The 14860-nt window shown below is 36.2% G+C and overlaps 2 protein-coding genes across 3 annotated transcripts in view; both read left to right on the forward strand.

The window, feature by feature from the left end:
* Positions 1-14860, forward strand: part of LOC117985950 (C3 and PZP-like alpha-2-macroglobulin domain-containing protein 8) — a 228620-nt gene that overhangs the window by 158461 nt on the left and 55299 nt on the right. The gene's annotated exons all lie outside the window — the stretch shown is intronic.
* On the forward strand, positions 2532-7315 carry LOC117986137 (uncharacterized). The gene has a single exon (XM_034972971.2). It carries the CDS (start codon positions 2534-2536, stop codon positions 3659-3661), a length of 1128 nt encoding a protein of 375 aa, XP_034828862.1. The 5' UTR covers positions 2532-2533; the 3' UTR covers positions 3662-7315.

Below are 14860 nucleotides of genomic sequence, written 5' to 3' on the forward strand. Positions count from 1 at the left end.
CTAAATACCTACCAGGTATAAAAGTAGAAAGTGAACTGAAAACTCTTGCGCGTAGGTTCTTTATTACATAGACCCCTATTGTAAAGTGTCAGAAAAGTTCAAATAGGGTTTCGCGGTAGCCAAGTTGATTGCCAATTTTTTTCTTTAACTATTTCTTAAACGGTACTTTTTTTTAACTGTTATAGTCCCGCAAATTGCTATTGCGCTGGAACCATGACCCATTAACATCGAAATGACGTCATTTTGATGTCATTTGACGTATATTTAAGTAATAATATGCCATCAGCTCGAAACTTCAGTCTAGTCCTGACTTCACTAAAATGGCAGCCACGCGCATTAGCAATTTGCGGGACCTATTTTTTTTCACGCTTTCATATTCCTGAAAATGTATTTTTCAAAATTTAGATAATACGATTCTGTGTAGTGATAATATCTATATTATACTAAGATTTAACCTTACAGCTCTTAATAGTTTATCTTTTAAATGATTGTGTAAGTATACAGAAGGATTGACGGACGAGACGAAAATATATTCCTTGTTCCTATTATTATTATTCCTTGTTGTTGATCCACGCGGACAAAGTCGCGGGCACGAACTACATACTAGTTTATTGAATAGGTAAGTATAGGAGATGTTACTTGTTAGCAAGAAATACACAAGTCTAGCACAGTCAGCGGCCATGCTAGACTAATTTCATTAATTGACGCTGATTGGATTTGCTGAGCTAGCCTTTCAAATCACGTTCATACTTTAGATAGGTAAATAAATGTGAAAAGACTACGGTCACCTATTTGCAGTAGGTAGGTACCATAGATTAATTATTGGTCTCGCTATGATCTATGGTAGGTACTAAGTAACTACTAATAAAGGGAAATTATAGAATTTGGTGAGTAAGTTATTTGAAATTAAATGGGGATTGAAGTTTGTAGGAAAGTCCGTCATTTTTAAAGTTACATCGATGAAAATAAGTATTTAAGTTTTTGGTTAAAAATAAAAAAAAATACGTATTTCACGATTTTCGAAAATTCTACTACCAAAGGGGTTAAATAGGGGATAAAAGTTTGTATGAAAGTCCTCCATTTTTGCAAGTTATTTGCATGAAAATTTGTATTTGGGTTTTCGGTCACAAGTAAAGAAATAGATACCTGTTTCAGGATTTTTGAAAATTCAACCCCCACGTCGATTTTTAAAATTCCACCCGAGCGAAGCCGGGGCGGGTCAGCTAGTTTGAAATAAACTAAGTGATGCCCGTGACTTCATTCATGGGTTTAAGTTTTTAAAAATTCCATGGCAACTTTGTTTTCCTTTATAAAGGAAGTCGGTTAAAAATAGCCTATGTCCTTCCTCTCCGGGTTTCAAGCTATATCTGCATTAAATAGATGATGCCTGCAACTTCTCCCACGTGGATTTAGGTTTTGCTAAATCCCAAGGAAACTTTTTGGTTTTCAGGGACGAAAAATTATCTAGGTATATCCGTCCCATAGTTACGTTCACATTCACCCTTGCGTTTCCTTTTCCGTTTTCAAATAATTTGGTGCTAAAGTACCTAACGTTGTTGCCAATTTTTTGAAAAATAGCCGTAGCTAAAGCATTCCACAAGACCCTAACACAAAAAGGATAGGTTAGATTTTACACATCTCGTACGTTAGAATTCGAGCATCAAAACACATTAAAACGTCACGTAAGTGAAAATGGACGTTTTACAATTATGTGTTTATGGACCTCATGCATGCAATGCTACCAATCTTTAAAGGTTTCCACGATCAGAGCGCTGGTTATAAGTCATGTATGGACAGACAAAAGCTGCACTGAGCTTCTGATCTCATGGGAGGCTTCGGCTGCAGCTATAGTTTCCAAAAAGTGCAATGACCCTGTTCCAAAGGGCATTAAAATATAATTTCAGATTAGTTCTCACATATTAGTATTAAATTGACTACAATATTCAATTTCTAACGTTCAAAAGTGCTACAAAAAATAAAAGGCTAATATATTTTCAGGCAGAGACTATAAATTTTTGAAAGCGCTCCGATTTTTCTATTGCACTCTAGCAATTAATCTGCTGTATCATCGGTATCCGCGAAAAGAGAAAAAATAGGAAAGTAAAGCTTTTCCAGAGCTTTTAAAATTTAATGCTTTATATAAAACCAGAGATATTGGTTGCCAACCGCGATTTTTATGTGTAGAATTTGATTCGCATTGGTTAGCTTTTTAATCAAAGGACAAATCCTAAATATTATAAATTCGAAAGTATTGCCTGTCTGTCCGTCTGTATGTCTGTCTGTCTGTAGGCTAGCCTTTCACGGCCCATCCTTTCAACCGATTTTGGTGAAATTGAGGAGGACATGGGCTACTTCTTGTCATCTACTTAATACGTGTCGTAGTGTAGTGCTTAAAAGCTATCGTTATTCCTGTGCGTATTATCGTTATTTGGCAATTAAAAGATTCGTAATAGTAGGTACCGCCGAATAAGGTATTTAACTAAAATAAATAGTCTCGTTAGTGTGTTGAGGCTCAAAATCTGTGTCTGGAAATATGGAGTGCAGTAGTGGTTGTGGACGTCCTCTGACAGAACAGTACCTTATGAAGTGCTATTACTGTAAATCAGGCTATCACTGTGAGTGTCTGAATATTAACCCACAACAATATACGACGCTAACTAAGGACTATTTGGCCTCCTGGAAATGTCCCTCCTGCAGCAACGTTTCTCGCAGACACAAAGGAAGCCGTGATAACACTCCGGTACGTAATTCAGTTATTCCGCCTGCTGAGGAAACGAACACGTCATCCAAACTCATCGAACGACAGATGACTCGTCCCGAATTTGACTTGCGTAGCTTTACAAATGATCTCCAGAATATGCTACAAATATGGCGCAAAGAAATTGACGACAGCTTAAATAGAATCAGTGGCGATATCAAAAGTGCTTTATCTGAAGTACAGCTTGAAATGCAATCACTACGGACCGAGCAAGCTAACTTGAAGAGTAGTCTGGCCAGTGTAACTAAGGACATCGCCGAACTGCAATCATCGGCCCAATTTCAATCAGAGCAGCATGTTCATATTGAAAAAAAGGTACGTGACCTTGAAGAATTTAAGAAGGACGCGCTAGGAACAGGTAATCTCGTTTCTTCCCTGGAACATAAAATCGACTCCCTAGAACAACAGGCGAGGCAATGCAATATTGAGATTTGTAACGTACCTGACAAACGGAATGAAAATCTACTTTCAATCCTAGATGCTATAGGCTCGGCTATTAACTACCCAATCTCGAACAAAGATGTAATCTCGATTCATCGAGTCCCACATGCAAATCAACAAAACAATCGCCAGCCTAAAAACATAATTGTCAAATTTACCACTAGGATTCTGCGTGACAACATTCTGAGTGCTTTCCGAAAGGCTCGCGGAGTACGTAGCGAGCAGATAGGTATTCAAGGTCAGTCGCAAATTATCTATATGAATGAGCATCTTACTCTTAAGAACAAACGACTTTTTCGCGAGTGCCGTGAGGAGGCTAAAAGGCTCAAATATAAGTACGTGTGGGTCAAAAATGCAACTATCCTCGTCCGGGAAAATGATACCTCGCCAACATTTGCTATCCGATCCACTGGAGATATTACTAAATTCAAAAGTCGAGGCGCTGACAGAATGGAAACCTAGTTATTATCGAATAAACAACATAGACATTTTTTGTGCACTTCGTCTCGATCATCATGCGATTACAGACCTTAATTACTATGCAATAAGGTTTACCTATTACTGGTTTTGTATGCATTGTAGGCGTAAATTTGAAAACATACCTACCTTACTGCAATTATTATCGATTGTCGCCAGTAAACATACTTATTACCTTGTATTTATACTTTATTGCAGGTATAGCGTTTTTTGTATGACAACGTTAGTAAAAACATGTTCATTTTCTTATTTTTTAGCTAATATAATGTATTCTAATCTCATTCTCCGTAAAATAAACCATACTATTTGTAAATGTTATATTTATGTTACTTATAATTATAAAATATCAACTATTAATAAACAATTGCATTGTAGTTACCATGAAATTATTCTTAATATGCGTGTCACTTGGTGTCTAAAAATAATAAAATTGTTTAGTAAGTTAATGCGATTCAAAAGTCTAGTTATTTTTATTTTATTAGCATACAGTAGGTAGTTTTAATGGATAAAGTTCTTTCAGTGTATTATCAGAACTGTCGTGGATTACGGACTAAGCTCCACACGCTTTATATGAATATACTTATGTATGACTACGATTTAATACTCCTGACTGAAACATGGCTAACTGATGACATATTTGACAATGAACTCATTGACTCGAGATATCACGTATACCGTTGTGATAGGAACCGAAAGGCGACAGGGCGGCGGGATGGCGGTGGAGTTATGATCGCGGTGCGTCGCTCGCTGGCTGCCACGCTTCTTACGCTGCCAATATCACAGTCGGCCGCTATGCTTGCTGTGCCACCAATTATTGATTATTTGCTAGTCGAGTTACTCACTACAGCTGGCCGCCACATATTTGGTGTAACATATATTCCGCCGAATCAGACCCATGATGTATACCTATCTTATTTTAATTACTTACAAGAAATTTTGCTGCTTGGCGATAATATACACCTTGCTGGCGACTATAACATGCCGACAATAAATTGGATTCGACACGGCGCGCATATGGAACCGCATTTAACTAATAGTAATTGTTTAACTAGTCAATATCTTTGTCAATTCATGACTACATTGAATCTATCACAATATAATTGTTTTGAAAATTATAATAATCATATTTTAGATCTATTTCTATCCAGTAACAATGATTGTAATGTATCAAAAGCACTTACTGCCTTGGTGCCACCTGATGGTCATCATCCACCTTTCTATGCACTATTGCCCTTTGCTAATAGACCACATATTCCTTTAAATACACATACATACTTCTGTTTTAAACAAGCTGAGTACTCAATTATTAATGAAGAGATACTTAACACCAACTGGGAAATACATTTTAAAAACAAATCTGCTGATCAAGCCGTCAGTTTATTCTATGAAATAATCTATGGATTCATACGTAAGTATATCCCATCTAAAATTATAAAGGCAAAGAGCTTCCCAGTATGGTTTAATTCATCCTTAATACATATATTTAAAGATAAAAAAAGGGCTTGGATTAAATGGAAAAAATATAATAATGTGTCAGACTATGAGGTGTTCTGTATACTTAGACTTCGTTTTAAAAAAGAATCAAAACGTCGTTACAGTGAATACATGAACATAGTAGAAGATAGTATTAAAGTCAATACACGCTATTTTTGGACATACTTTTCTAATGTAAAAAACAATTCCCGCATACCTTATAATGTATTTTATAAAAATAATATAGCTAATAACCCGATCGATGCATGTAATTTATTTTCTGACTTTTTTTACTCGGTTTTTGTTCCATCTACTCTTACGAATGACTTCGACATAGATAATATTGAATGCACTGGTAAAGATGAAATAGTATGTGACATTATCAGTCAAACTGTTATCACGGCTGAAAATGTAATGAAGGCTCTAAACAAGTTGGATGTAACGAAGGGATCTGGGTTGGATGATATACCTCCAATATTTTTCAAAACCACTGCTACTACAATTTACAAGCCACTGCATATCTTATTCAGTATGTGTCTTAAGCAAGGCATATTTCCAGAAAAATGGAAAATGGCTCGCATAGTACCTGTACATAAAGGCGGATCCAAAAAGAATGTAGAAAATTACCGACCCATCTCTATCTTGCCTGTACTTTCAAAGCTCTTTGAGCGGCTTGTACACGATTCCATTTATCCATTGCTACATAATATTATAATTCCACAACAACACGGATTCGTGCAGAAACGCTCAACAGTAACCAATCTTCTTGTTTTTGCTTCACAGTTATTTGAAAATTTAGATAACAATAGGCAAACAGACTGCATTTATACAGACTTTCAAAAAGCTTTTGATAGAGTAGATCATAAACGCTTATTAGAAAAATTAGCTTATAACGGTATACGTGGTGATCTTTGGCGATGGTTTAAATCGTACATATCAAATCGTACTCAAAGAGTTATTATCAGTGGCCATCAATCAAAATTGGTTATGATTACTTCTGGAGTTCCACAAGGGTCAATTCTTGGACCTCTTTTATTTATTATATTCATAAACGATATTCATAAATGCTTTAAGCATAGTAATTTTCTACTATATGCAGATGATCTTAAAATATTTAAAACAATTGAATTACGAGATAATCATGACCATCTTCAGGCTGATTTAAATAGATTTACTAAATATTGTACAGAAAATAAACTTAATCTTAGCCTAAATAAATGTAAGCATATTACTTTTACTAAAAAGAGATCCGCTAGCGACTATACATATTCGCTCTGTGGAGAAAGTCTAGAGAAGGTTAGTAATATTAAAGATCTAGGAATAATATTGGATAGTAAGTTACACTTAGACACGCATATACAAACCATTGTAAATAAAGCTTTTAAAATGTATGGATTTATAATGCGGACCGGTACTAATTTCAGGAGAGTTGATACATATCTACATTTGTATAAATCACTGGTTCGCTCACAACTTGAATATGCTGTTTGTATCTGGAATCCCTATTATAATAAATATGTTAAGAGATTAGAAAATGTACAGAGAAAATTTCTACGGAGGATGCATTATAAATGTACGAGAAGCTACCTTCCTTATGACCAGCTTCTTGAAAAATACAATATACTTGACTTGCAGTCGAGGCGCAAACAACTTGAAGCTATGCTATTGTATGATCTGTGTCATAATAAATATGATTGTATTCCTTTGACTCGTAAACTTTGTTATAGAATTCCTGCCAGAAGTCATGTACGCAGCACTCTAACACACAAACTTTTTGCTACTTCAAGATGCCGTACAAATTCTGGTGAGAGATCACCACTATACAGAATGACACAGTCATACAATGCATGCTTCGGAAATATTGACATTTTTTCCTCTCGAGTGGGCTCTTTCAAGAAGCTGGTCATGAATTATCTTAGGAATAATATTGCTATATTACACTAAGCCTGTAGGATAATTAGAATTTAGATAGATGGTATGGTACTAATATATTCTTTATTTATATTTTATACTACATTTATATATTTTTACACATGTAAGTATATTAATTAATAATAATAATTATGTGGTTGACGTAGTGGGTAGCACGTATATTATTACTAAGTTATTTTATTACTGTTTTTTATCCAAGCACTGCGTGCTACTGTTTGTTGATCCGAATAAATAAAAATAAAAAATAAAAATAAAAATAAAACTATGTCAAAAATAAATTATTTCTCAGTTATTATTAAATAGAGGGTCTTCCAAAATACGTAAAATCCACGTCCTTTGTTAGTTTTATGTGGGATGATCATTTTAAATTATCGATTAGACTAAATAAAGCGCGTCAATAATTGTGACGTCACATACCGTTATTTCATAGAATCTCGCATACCTACCTACTTAGCGTGCGTTTTGACGTTTGATAAAAGTGACTTATTTTGACTAGTTGTCAAATACCGGATTGTGTCAGTGTGGCTGGCATAATAGCATGTTTTACACATTCTTTGTCTATTAGTCCCAATCAGTTCACATTGGTCAATCACAAACATTAACTCTATCTATTTGCAAATGTGTCCAAACTTTACACTTCCTAACTTAAATCAATACTAATCCTCAACTTAGTTTCGGCGGGATCCAATTTGTACTCATCGCGAAGTGAAGCGTGTCTCGAAGAGTTAGCTAAGCTGAAATTCAGTTTAAAATCAATTCATTTAGTGAATCTGCAGACTGTGGTCTGACCAGCGGATCATTAATTGAAGTTTAAGATACACCAAATAGATGTGTTAGGGCATGTCCCCATTAGGGGGCCAGTGAGCGGCTAACTGTTTGCTTCCAGTTTGCCTCCCTATAATTTTTAAATGGAGTGTCCACTGTCCATGCAGTGCATAATGTACGCAGTTTGCGGCGTTTTGCTTGCCATTCCATTTAGTGAGCGGCTGATTCGCAGCGAACGATATGTGCGGTCTTACCGTTTACCTCCCCTCACATTGAGTAAGTGACCGATACGCCAGTCGTACGTCAGTCGCTCACTATTTGCTTAGTGGGGACATGGCTTTAGCTAAGCTGAAATTCAGTTCAAAATCAATTTCTTTAGTGAATTTGCATGTGGTCTGACCAGTAAGATTTTTTACATCTTTATTACCTTTTATCTCCCAAAGCCACTATGATCCAAACTTCATATTCGCTGATCGTTCCTCCCTGTGTTGGGGACAATACGCAGAGAAACTTGCAGCTTTTATAGAATAGCGAAGGTCGGACATGCACTGGCTCTTAGTCCATAATATTTTGTCTGATAAAAATGGATGCGGTTATTTTAATGGAACATTTTGAAAAATTAATGCTAGATGCATTTTCGCTGATTAAATAAAGTTGATTGCTATGAATGAATTCAACAGTGCTAACAGATTTCATGAGCTTTTCGTATTTCTTATTAGTTATGAATGCCGCATAAATAACTGAAAGTTTGCTTTGAGGTAGCATATTAACTGAAATGATAATGCTGGTTTTTTAGTATTCGTGTATCCATATTTCCATGCTTAGTATTATAAATGCGAACGTGTGTATGTCTGTCTGTCTGTCTTCTTGCTGTTCACTGCCCAACAGTTTAAATGAATTTGATGAAATTTGGTAAAGAGTTAGCTTACATTCCGAAGACGGACATATTATGCTACTTTTTATCTCGGAAAATGAAAAAGTTCCCACGGGATCATAAAGGCTCACCCGTTTAACCAATTTATAAGGAACTAGCTTATTCCCGCGACTTCGTCCGCGTGGAATATACACGCATTTCAAATCCCTATTTACCCCCTTAGGGGTTTTATTTTCAAAAATCCTTTCTAAGCTGATGTCGACGTCATAATAGCTATCTGCATGCCAGATTTCAGCCCGATCAGTCTAGTAGCTTGAGCTGTGCGTAGATAGATCAGTCAATCAATCAGTTAGTCAGTCAGTCAGTGAGTCAGCTTTTCATTTTGTATATTTAATATTATATTGGATATAGCTGATCCCCGCGGCTTCGCCCGCGTAGATTTAGGTTTTTAAAGATCCCGTATAGCCTATGTCACTCAGGAATAATGTAGCTTTCTACTGGTGAAAGAATTTTTAAAATCGGTTCAGTAGTTCTAAAGATTACCCCCTACAAACAAACTTAACGACATCGGGCCGTGCAGCAGAAATCGTAATATTTTAATTTCGCCATAACTTCAAAACCAAACGTCCAATTTTAATCATTCAAAGACCAAATATTATCTCCATAAACTGTTCTTAGTGATGAAATAATTTATTTTGATAAGGATTAATAGCATGAGTAAAATAAACGCGTTTAAATGTAGTCCAAAAAAAATTCAAGATTTTTAAATAAAAAAATGGTTGCTGTGCCTCACTCGACATAGATGGGTATAGTGTGTCGCGGACTTTTTTGTAGATATTTATAAGATCTACAATTAATTAGAACATTTTATGGTTCTATCTTTTATAGTTTAGGCAGCGTACGCAAAATAAGTAACTTTTCTGGTTGATTTTTTACACCTTGTGTCCGAAAAACCCAAATATCTTACGGAACCCTATTTTTTTCCAAAATAAAATATAGCCTATGTTACTCGTGGATAATGTAGCTTTCGAATGGTGAAAGAATTTTTAAAATCGGTCCAGTAGTTTTTGAGCCTATTCAGTACAAACAAACAAACAAACAAACAAACAAACAAACAAAGTTTTCCTCTTTATAATATTAGTGTAGATAGTGTAGATAAACTAGCTGTACTTTTTAAATCGAAAAATCAAAGAGTTTTCGCACGGGATTTTTGAAAACTTGAAACCACACGTATGAAGTCGCAGGCATCATTTTAGCACCTACTAGCTTATGCTCGCGACTTTGTCCGCATGGACTACACAAATTTCAAACCCCTATTTCACCTCATTAGGGGTTGAATTATCAAAAATCCTTTCTTAGCGGATGCCTACGTCATAATAACTATCTGCATGCCAAATTTCAGTCCGATCCGTCCAGTAGTTTGAGCAGTGCGTTGATAGATCAGTCAGTCAGTCAGTCAGTCAGTCAGTCAGTCAGTCAGTCAGTCAGTCAGTCACCTAATCCTTTTATATATTTAGATTACATAGATGATACTGTAATTTACAAGACCTGGCCCTCTTCCTTAAATTTTCAGAAAAATCAACTCCAACCTTAAATCGAAATGTCATCAAACTGTAATCAACGAATAATTTCGAACTTCGGAATCAAATCTCGTCCAATGATCCGTATCACCAAAGAGTGCTTAGTTCGGATCAATCCCATCCTGATCATTCGGAATTGGCCATTTGCGCCTCAAACCTAATTTAGTTAAATCGCCCTCATTAATAGGACTTGGGAGTTGTGAAACTTCGAGAGGTACTCCAGGATAGTAATCGAGGCACCGACATAGAATATAAATGGCGATATTTAGGGACGTTAGAGTTAATCCCTGCTCGACCATGGGAGTAATTCCGTCAGGCTAGAATATAGTTTAGACATAATGATTTGTAAAAACTTATTAGGTAATAGGTAGGTACAACCTGACAAGCGACTTCATTCGCGTGGATTTAGCTTTTTAAAAATCCTGAGGGAACTCGTTGATTTTCCGGGATAAAAAGTAGCCTATGTCACTTTCCAGGTCTTTGACTATACCCATGCAAAAAATCACGTCAATCCGTTGCATCGTTGCGACGTAATTGAAGGACAAACCAACAAACCAACACACCAACAAACAAACACACTTTCACATTTATAATAGTGAGGTAGTGATAACTACAAGGTAAGATAAAGAGCAAACGTAGGCCTGGCCGTAGAACATACTGGCTAAAGAACCTTTGCCAGTAGCCTTAGTTACAATATTTTACTCTCACTAACGTTGATAAGTAGTACTCGAGAGAGACTAGCTGTACTTTTGATATCGGAATATCGAAGAGGTTTCCCACGGGATTTTTGAAAACTTAAAATCACTGGCACGAAGTCGCAGCATCATTTTATTACCAATTACATAAATGAACTGTAATTACTAATTTACAAGACCTAGCCCTCTTTTGCCCTCTATTGACCACGCTGGGCAAGTGCGAATTGGCAGAATTCACACACCTTTGAGAACAGTATAGAGAACTCTAAGGCTTGCAGGCTTCGATGTTTTCCTTCGCCGTTCAAGCAAGTGATATTTAATTATGTACTTAAAACGCACATTCGGAATAGGGAATTATTTTTTTGTCAATATCAGTACCCTTATTGTAAATTGAAGCTATTTTATTTATCCTCCATTTGATGTGTTTATTTATTTTTACTTTTAGTCCACTTATCTGTCGTCTATTCCTCTCTTATTTACTGTTGTATTTTCATTTATATATATATATACATACGTATATTATGTGTATTTACTTTATTTAATTAGTACACCCCTTCCGCTTTCTTTAATTTTTATAATATCCTCTACCCTAAGGTTGCCTGGAAGAGATCGCTATTTTAGCGATAAGGCCGCCTATTGTACATGCTGTATTTGTTATATGTCTATTGTTTTTGTTTTGGTGTACAATAAAGCATATTTTACTTTTACTTTACTTTACTTATTATAAATGCGAAATTGTGTTTGTTTGTTGGTTTGTCCTTCAATCACGTCGCAACGGTGCAACGGATTACCGTGATTTTTTGCATGGGTATACATAAAGACCTGGAGAGTGACATAGGCTACTTTTTATCCCGGAAAATTAAAGAGTTCCCACGGGATTTAAAAAAACCTAATTCCACGCGGACGAAGTCGCGGGCATCAGCTAGTTAAATCTAAAGAAAAGTTTTGGCCATACTGGCATGCGACTCCAATAACGTTGGGCACCTTATTTAAAACCTCTACTTATTTTTTTGATAGAACTAGGTATTTGACAAAGTAGGCAATCAACTTACAATTTCATGAAAGTACCTATCTAATAATCTCAACATCATCCCATCCTCTTCGCCTCTTCAACAAGCGTGAATGATAAATCGTTTACCATCGATATAACAGTTATTTCTTGTTATTAATAATAGGAAAATCGTATGATTGCCCCACTTCTGTGACGCATTGTTACAATTATTGTGATCGTTATTCATCTCGGCGTTCTTTTGTAACTGTTTCAGGAAACGCCCTTTTGTATTTTTATCCGCGCACATTTTTCAGTGCGCCACCGAGTTCCATTGACGTGAAAAATTATGCTCAGATAAAGTCGGATCGTTTCCCCCCGCCCCGTTTACGACCTTTCACTGAAAGGCTTTTAAATTTAAATATCATAAAAAAATATCTGAGCAGAACAAATTACATCTAACACTCAACACAGATTTACCTACATAGCCTATCACTACCCATATTATAAATCGAAAGTGTGTTCACAACTTAAATACAAAAGAAAACTATAGTACTAGCGGACCCGGCGAACTTCGTACATAAAAAAAGAATTAGCGAAATCGGTTCAGCTGTTCTCGAGATTTGCGATGAACAACACATGTAGCGATTCATTTTTATATTATATAGAAGATAGGTATAGGTAGGTACATAGAGAAAAAACTTATTACTAAAAAAATTATATTTACAAAAAATATACGCCGTCCAAATGGCAGTTCAAACAATAGTCTAAATCTTATTGAATGACAATAATCCAAGTTGATCGTGTTCAAACAGTCTGGAGACCATTCGATAATAGATTTACTTAAAGTGAATGATGTACGTTTTCGTTGCCAAAACTGCGTATTTCAGTGTTGGCTTGTGATTTGGTCTGATCAGCAAATAAGTTGGGAATGGAGAGCTATTAGCGTTTATTTAATAAAATAAATAATAAAAAATAAAAATCAATAAAGCTTTTATCAGTACCCTTATTATAAATGCGAAAGTGTGTTTGTTTGTTGGTTTGTCCTTCAATCACGTCGTAACAGTGCAACGGATTCACTTGATTTTTTGCATGGGTATAGATAAAGACCTGGAGAGTGACATAGGCATTTTTATCCCGGAAAATCAAAGAGTTCCCACGGGATTTTTGAAAAACCTAGTTCCACGCGGGCGAAATCGCGGGCATCAGCTAATATTTTATAAATGGTAATTTTTGAGGTTTTGGATATTGACTTAGTCGATAGGCCTTGGTATAAATGCGTTCTAGAGTGTTGACTGCGTACCGGAAAGCGCAGTATGGAGGTCGGGGATCATGCAATTGAGGAAAGAATTCCCTTCTATCAACTGCCAAACCCTGCTTTCAGACTGGAGGTTCAATACTCGGTTTTGGATCGTCTGGTTGATGACGAGCTTGGGGAACGACCATCAGCCCCCATCAGTATATATGTATACTGATGCAGTGGCGTGCACAGGAGAACAAGACAGGGTATGCATTTAGGTATGAACTTATTTTACGGCAGGTTATAATGAAAAATAAGCATTGATTTCTCACAATGAGGGTAAGCAGTGCGTTTATGCTTCTATGAGCTGCACGCCACTGTACTGATGGGAGTAAATGGCCCGTGTGGGAATACCTGTACCTCTAGTCCGCTCGAACGACGACAGCCTTAAAAAGATGGCGAGAAGGGAGTAGATGAGGAAGACGGAGGGCCGTCTATGGTGGTCTTCTTCAAGAGTCTTATGTCCAGCAGTGGACGCATACAGGCTGATGAATGCAGGTCAATCTATCCATACAGGATGTTTGGATGGATTGACTTATGGTTTAAGCAATTCAAGACGTTGGTGACTCGGGTTGAATTTCTGACTGCGTTAATTTTGGAAATATTAATTTTTTTACTGGGTTCAGCTGATCTGGTCTGGTCGGAGGCTATGGCCGCGACTAGCCATAATGTGGCATCGCAGTCAAGTGCTTGTCATCAATTTAAATGAATTTTCCTTGAATTAGGGATGATGGAGCATCTTTTAAGAAATGACCTACTTTTCTTAATCCCGTCTTAGTGGCCTTATTTTTAAGAGCCTCCTATTCTCGGGATTTTAGACTCCATTTTGCAACAATTTATTTCTCCGATGGAGCTTATCGTAAATTTTCTTCGAATTTGTTAATAAATAAACAACTTTGACTTATGACTCCACACAGCTGCACGGTATACTATGGTAACTCTTTCACCAGTAACAGTGTCAAACTCTGGAATTCACTCCCAGCTGAAATACGTCAGGCGAAATCCTTAAACTCCTTCAAAAATCGTTTGAAGAACTATTATTTATCTATGTAAACAGAATTATGTAGTATATTATAGAGATATGTATATAGGTATATATATTTATATATATTTGTGTATTATTAGAATATACTGTGTATGTAGTCTAATTTATAATAATATAATATACCTAGGGCCATTTTTGGCTGCCGCACCAACCCGTGCTTTTGTGATTCCTTTCGTCAAAGGTTGCCTGGAAGAGATCGCTTTAGCGATAAGGCCGCCTTTGCATGCTACAGCTATTAGATTAAGATCCTGTATTGTGTTTTTTCAATGTTTACTTTGTGTTGTGTGCAATAAAGTGTAAAATAAATAAAAAAATAACTTTTATTTTGGTTACACGTATAGGTTTTTAAGTTATTATTTATCACTTATTTTAACGGTGAAGAAAAACATCGTAACGAAACAGTGCATGCCTGAGAGCTCTCCATAGTGTTTTCAAACGTGTGCGAAGTCTGCCAATCTTCACTTTTACACACACACTATTTTACCCCCGTGGTCCGGCCGCCGACGATGAACGAGAAACGAGTAGAACTAGA

The sequence above is a fragment of the Maniola hyperantus genome, chromosome 10 (genome assembly GCF_902806685.2).
Source record: "Maniola hyperantus chromosome 10, iAphHyp1.2, whole genome shotgun sequence".
Classification (NCBI taxonomy): domain Eukaryota; kingdom Metazoa; phylum Arthropoda; class Insecta; order Lepidoptera; family Nymphalidae; genus Maniola; species Maniola hyperantus.

What these genes read in the sequence shown, in the direction of transcription:
- LOC117986137 (XM_034972971.2), top strand. Translation starts at nt 2,534, where the DNA reads ATGGAGTGCAGTAGTGGTTGTGGACGTCCTCTGACAGAACAGTACCTT.